The sequence below is a fragment of the Mesoplodon bidens genome (assembly GCF_964165515.1).
Source record: "Mesoplodon bidens genome assembly, chromosome: 2".
Lineage (NCBI taxonomy): Eukaryota > Metazoa > Chordata > Mammalia > Artiodactyla > Ziphiidae > Mesoplodon > Mesoplodon bidens.
Genome location: NC_138177.1, coordinates 23,340,402 through 23,346,401, shown reverse-complemented (window position 1 = coordinate 23,346,401; position 6,000 = coordinate 23,340,402). Strand labels below are relative to the sequence as shown.

General features: G+C 49.4%; 1 protein-coding gene across 1 annotated transcript in view; it reads left to right on the top strand.

The window, feature by feature from the left end:
- Positions 1 to 2,419: 2,419 nt before the first annotated feature.
- Positions 2,420 to 6,000, top strand: part of PARP1 (poly(ADP-ribose) polymerase 1) — a 42,981-nt gene continuing 39,400 nt past the window's right edge. The window contains exon 1 of the mRNA XM_081256234.1: positions 2,420 to 2,716. Coding sequence (XP_081112360.1) covers positions 2,597 to 2,716 — 120 coding nt within the window. The 5' untranslated portion in view covers positions 2,420 to 2,596. The remainder of the gene's footprint in view (positions 2,717 to 6,000) is intronic.

The following is a 6,000-nucleotide window of genomic DNA, read 5'->3' as shown; positions in this document are numbered from 1 at the left end:
TATATATATATATTCTTCTTCATATTCTTTTCCATTACGGTCTATTACAGGAAATTGAATATAGTTCCCTGTGGCATATAATAGGACCTTGTTGTTTATCCATTCTATATATAATAGTTTGCATCTGCTCATCCCAAACTCCCAATCCAACCCTCCTCTTTGGCAACCACAGTCTGTTCTCTATGTCTGTGAGTCTGTTTCTGTTTCATAGACAAGGTCATTTGTGTCATAATTTAGATTCCACATATAAGTGATATCATATAGTATTTGTCTTTCTCTTACTGACTTACTTCACTTAGTATGATAATCTCTAGGTCCATCCATGTGGCTGCAAATGGCATTGTTTCATTCATTTTTATGGCTGAGTAATATTCCATTGTATATATATATATATGTATATATATATATATATATATAAAACACATTTTCTTTATCCATTCATCTGTTGATGGGCATTTAGGTTGTTTCCATATCTTGACTATTGTAAATAGTGCCGCTACGAACATAGGGATGTATGTATCTTTTTGAATTATAGTTTTGTCTGGATATACGTAGGGCAGGAATCCTTAACCTTTGTGTGTGCACCCAGGACCCATTTGTCAATCCAATGAAGTCTGTGGACCTCAAATGCAATGGTAGCTTCTAGATACACTATCAGGCAAGTTATCTAAGTCACAAAACAGAAAGCCCCACAGACCAAATTAAGATGCTTGAATTGTGGGGCTTATTAAATCCATCTGAAACACCTGATTGAAACTTCCTGTAGCAGGGAACAACATGGGGTGCATAACATACCCAGGACAGGCTAGAGGTGAGGTGGAGCACACCATCTAAACCTGGGGTCATGCAATGTTCATTTTCTGTCTCTTTTTCTCTCTGTCTCTCTGCTTCATCATCCAGCCCCACCGACAGTGGGGTTATGAAGACCAGAGCTGAGGATGCTCAAGGCTACTCAACAGAGAGTATCTGGAGCCAACTCACAGTCACCTATCAGAAAGACACAGGGCCAACTACGCCTGGCCACAAACATAGATTGCCAATCAGCCTGCTGAACAGACGTGGGTTTTATCTGCAACTCTTGGGCAGAGCATAGGGGAGCCAGAATGGGACCATAGCGTTATCACCAGTGGGTGGTCATTAGGGAGGACATAGTTGTCAACCCAGACGTCGAATGATGATGCCCTTTGGTTTCTCTCCAAGTAAAATGCTTTTATTTGTTCCATCATATATTCCACTTAACTCTATTTATCTTCAACATATCTAACAGGTCACTACTTAAGCTTCTTGCCTATGTCCCACAACCTTCTTGCTTACTCAGCATCCATGTCTCAAAAGCTACTAGCTTTCTTCTTCTCCTCTCTGTTTAACAAGTTTTGTTTCATTCATCCCGTTTATTTTTCTTGTCCTCTATAGAACTGAATAGTCTCAAAGACAGCACACTCTGTTACAATGTTTTAAATTTATTTATGATTTATTTTTGGCTGTGTTGGGTCTTCGTTTCTGTGCAAGGGCTTTCTCTAGCTGCGGCAAGGGGGCCACTCTTCATCGCGATGCACGGGCCTCTCACTATCGCGGCCTCTCTTGTTGCGGAGCACAGGCTCCAGATGCGCAGGCTCAGTAGTTGTGGCTCACGGGCCTAGTTGCTCCGCGGCATGTGGGATCTTCCCAGACCAGGGCCCGAACCCGTGTCCCCTGCATTGGCAGGCAGATTCTCAACCACCGCGCCACCAGGGAAACCCTGTTACAATGTTTTAAATGGATAAAATTAAATGCATAGAATTTTAAAAGAAACCAGTTATATAAAAACAGAGTTCTACATTAAAAAACAAGATCTAGTAGCAGCAGGTCTCTTAACTACTGCAATTTAAGTAGCGATGAGCTTAATATCGCAAAGTGATAGGGAAGCATCTGTGCTAACTATTGCTGACAAAGTCACAGGTATTGCTAAGACTCCCAGAATCTGTATCCATGCATTAAAATTCATAATGAAGGCGATGCTAGATTTCAGTTAGTATTGGGTCCCAACGGTCTGCGGACTGCAGTTATAACGCCCGCCGAGGGCCAGCCCAGGTTGACCTCTCTTTGGCAGATCAACCACATTCCCGAGCCAGCCCAGCGCCTTCCAGACCTATCCGCCCTCAGGGGAGAGAGGATACACGTATTAAAAAGGGACGAGGCTGGAATTAGTTGTGAGAGCACGTAAGCCTTCCTGGGGACAAATGGTTAAAGGGGTGGCGCTTCGTCCTTCAAAGAGCTACAGGCCTGGGTTAAGCCCGGCCTCGGTCCGCAGCTGCCGGGGTCTAGCTCCCGCAGCCTCAGGCGCCGGGGAAACGCCGCCCCACTGCCGGCAGGGGGCGCGCGCGCCGGCGGCCCCGCCCCGTGAGCGCGGACGCCGGGGCGTGCCCGCCGCCAGGCATCAGCAATCTATCCGGAGCGACGAGTGGCCTACGCGGCGTGCTCGGAGGCGGCGGTGGTTGCGTCTCTAGACGCTCGGGCGCCAGCGGGGAGTGAAGCGGCTGGCGAGGCGGCAGTAGCAGCAGCGGGTCTCCAGGTAGCGGCGTCGGGCTCCCGGAGCTGCAGCAGCTCGAGGAGGAGGATGGCGGAGTCATCGGACAAGCTCTACCGGGTCGAGTACGCCAAGAGCGGGCGCGCCTCTTGCAAGAAATGCAGCGAGAGCATCCCCAAGGACTCGCTCCGGATGGCCATCATGGTGCAGGTGCGGGCGGAGAGGCCGCTTTGTGCGAGGCTGGGGCTTCCGCGCGTCCGGGGAGGGTGGGGGGAGGGCTGGTCGGGAGCTGCAGGCCGGGCCGGCCCCTCCGAGCCCGCGCGGGGCCTGCGGGCGCAGCTGCTTCCTTTCGTCCCGTGTATGGCCCGCCGGGTGGACCCTTCTGAAAGGTTTTGCTGATCTTGCAGCAAAAGCCCGGGAAATACGGTCAGGAGCTAGTGGTGCCTTTTACTTTGTAAAAATAAGCAGCCGCTTCTGTCCTTATTTCTGGGTTTGTTTTATTGCCATTCGCCTTGGGAAGAAAACGTACGCGCGGTCTTTTGAAGCTAGTCTGGTTTTGACCTACCTTATTCTGGAAGATTTTTGTCCTACATTGATGGTGGCGACTGGCAAGTGAGGGTTTTTTTTTTTTTTAATCTATTTTTGGCTATCATTTCAACACCCACTCACTCTCATTTTTTTTAATTATGCAAAACTATGCAAGTTGGTGTCATTTCAGTACAGTGCATTCACTTTTGGCTTAATTTATGGTTTAACATTTTCCTCAAACTTTCCAAGTTCAGAGACACGTCCTCCTGATGCTTTTGCAGCTATCTGGTTTGAGTAAGAGTGGCTCCTGGGGTTCCTCAACTGGGCTTCTTGACAGATTCGGGATTTCCCTCCGGTGGTCCCTGAGGCTTGCCCAATGGCGGGAGGGGTGTTGGAGTGAGGTAGTGTGGCTGGAGGTTCCTGCCTCCTTCAGCTCCCGTCTGCCTGCCTAATCAGGGTTCCCACCTGCCCTGTCTTCCCCACTCCCAACAGAAAGCTTTTATCCAAGCTTAGTGCTCATGGTCAAGGTAACTTGATTTTCCTTACGGGCGGTGAGGCAGTATGTGTTTTATGAAGGACCGGATGGTACTGCTGGATTTGCCGCAGTTACTGGCTGGAGGGGAGTGGGTACCATAGTGTACTTAGGCTGTCTCATTTCATACTATGGCAGGGACTGAGGTTGTCATCTTGGAATCAGCCTCAGGGCCACCTAGCTCAGTACCTGGCACACAATACTTATTCGTTCAGTAAACACTCGCTGAGCAGCTGCTAGGTTCTGGGCACTGTGTTAGGGGCACAAGGAGAGACTCCACCGCTGGGAGCTTCCAGTTTGGTTAAAAGGGTGATGACTGGTAAACATTGCTGTGCAGGGGTGGGTGCCACCTGATGGAGCTATTGCCTAGGCATGATGTGCCCAAGATGGGAGCTCACCACAGAAGTGGCAGGAAGTTGAGGATGGAAAAGTGGGCAAGGCCTACCATTTGAGGCGCTATATCTCCTGCAGAGCATCTTTTCACCCTAATGTTTGGGCCGCCGATCGTGTGAAGTTGCCATTAGTGCAGGGGCTCTTAACCTGGGGTCTGTGGGACAGCAGATAGAACTCAAGAGGTCCATGAGTTTCAGTGAGAAAAAATATGCATCCCTATCTTCACTAGACTTAAGTTACAATTCATTACTTCCTACAATTATGAATGTAACCTGCAAAGCAAAGGCGCATTAGCAGTACCTGTGATTTTTGTCATCAGTAGTAGTTACTGTTATTTTCACATCACTTTACAGTTGTTGGGGATTTCTTAGAACAACCACTTAACACTCATCGCTACAAGATCACAGTAGTTATTAAAGTGGGTACTATGTCTCGTTATTTAATGCTTTAAAGCTTGTAGATTACTGTATCCCAGTAAACGTTTTAAATGTTTTGATAATTATTTCAATATAATTGATTTCCTTTTTGAGCCTGTGTATTTTATCATGCGTTTTAAAATGTTAGTCTGAGAAAGGGACAACCATAGCCTTCACCGGACAGCCAAAGATGACCGTGTTCTATTGGGAAAGACAGAAAACCTCAGTCCAGCCAGTGTGTGGAGACAGGGACACTGGTGAGGAATGAAGAGGTGGGTTGGCTCTCTCTATCGGAGTCCAGGCAGTAAGAAAGTCTAACATTCTGGATCCTTCTTGATAGTGAAGGAAATTATTATTAAAATTAAGTGTGGTTTTCTCTAACGGTAATTGGGGGTGGGGTTTTAACTCAGAATGTAACGTTGGTCTTGGAGGCTGAGCTGGTGAAGGCCAGAAAGAAAGAAGCCATTCTTGCCCGCCCGCCCCCGCCCCACTTCCCTTGGATTTAAATACCTTCTCTTACATTTTGTATGGGAGGATTGTTCTCTGTGTATCAAATACCTGATACTTTAGCTGGCATGCCCTAGGGCAGCCTCGAGGGGATGAACTGGGCCTTCCAGCCTTTTGACTTGTTGGTGTTCTTGGGAGGGCCTGCAGCAAACTGCATGGTGACTTTCTTCGTGGTAGTGGTCATTCCGCTCTCTGCGGGGTAGGGTGGCTGTGGTGTGGCCTCCTTTCATGGCCCGTTTCTCTGGAAACAGACTGAGAGTGGCTGGGTGAGGACCCTGGTGTGTAGTAGGCGCTCATGTTTGCTGAGTCAAGGATTCTGCTGCTTGCTCGAGCCTGGTAGCTGCCGAGTGGAGCCAGTAGTCTTGAGCCCTTGGTCCAGTTCCCTTACGGCTGTATCATTCTCAGTCCTAAGTTCTAAAGTAAAGCCTTGCCTTGGTTAAGGGGTCTTTGCTCTTTTGCGGGAGGACGGGAGCCCTAACAGTCCCCCAAGCCTGTGCTGTGAGTACACCCTTGTGCAGGCCTCCTCTCTGGTGCCTGGCAGTGAGCCAGTGGTTGGGGGCATGGCACCCAGACCGAAGTTAAAGGGGCAAGTGTCGGGCCCCAGCAGAGCCAGGAAGAAGTGCCACGGCCATGAGTTCCAGTGGGGGCAAAGCCACTGAGCCACATGCCCCCCTTTGCTCTTAGAGCAGACTTAGACAGGGGTCCCAGGGCAGGAAGACCCAGGTCGAGGCCACCACAGATGTGGTAACAAGACGTCCAGACGCTTAACGAGGTGTCAGCTGCCTTGGTGAAAGTTTGAGAGCCAGGGCACAGGTCTACTCTCTGAAATACCGTTTGTCATCTGGTTGGGGGTGGGGAGGGCTGTCTCAGGTTTGGAGGGAGCGTCTTTTCCACGGCAGGAGTTCCTCCATCCCACCTTTCTTCCCTCTTCCCTCCAGACTTGGGGCGCTCCGCAGACACTGTTGTGAGTGCCCGCCGTGAGCGGGCGGTGCCGGTTGCTAGCAAGACAGGCATCATGCCTCTCTGGGAGCTTCTAACCCGACGCAGGACACAGACATTGATCAAATAATAACCCAAATGGATCTTGACTCTGGGGGGCCATGGGAAGGGGTGTTATG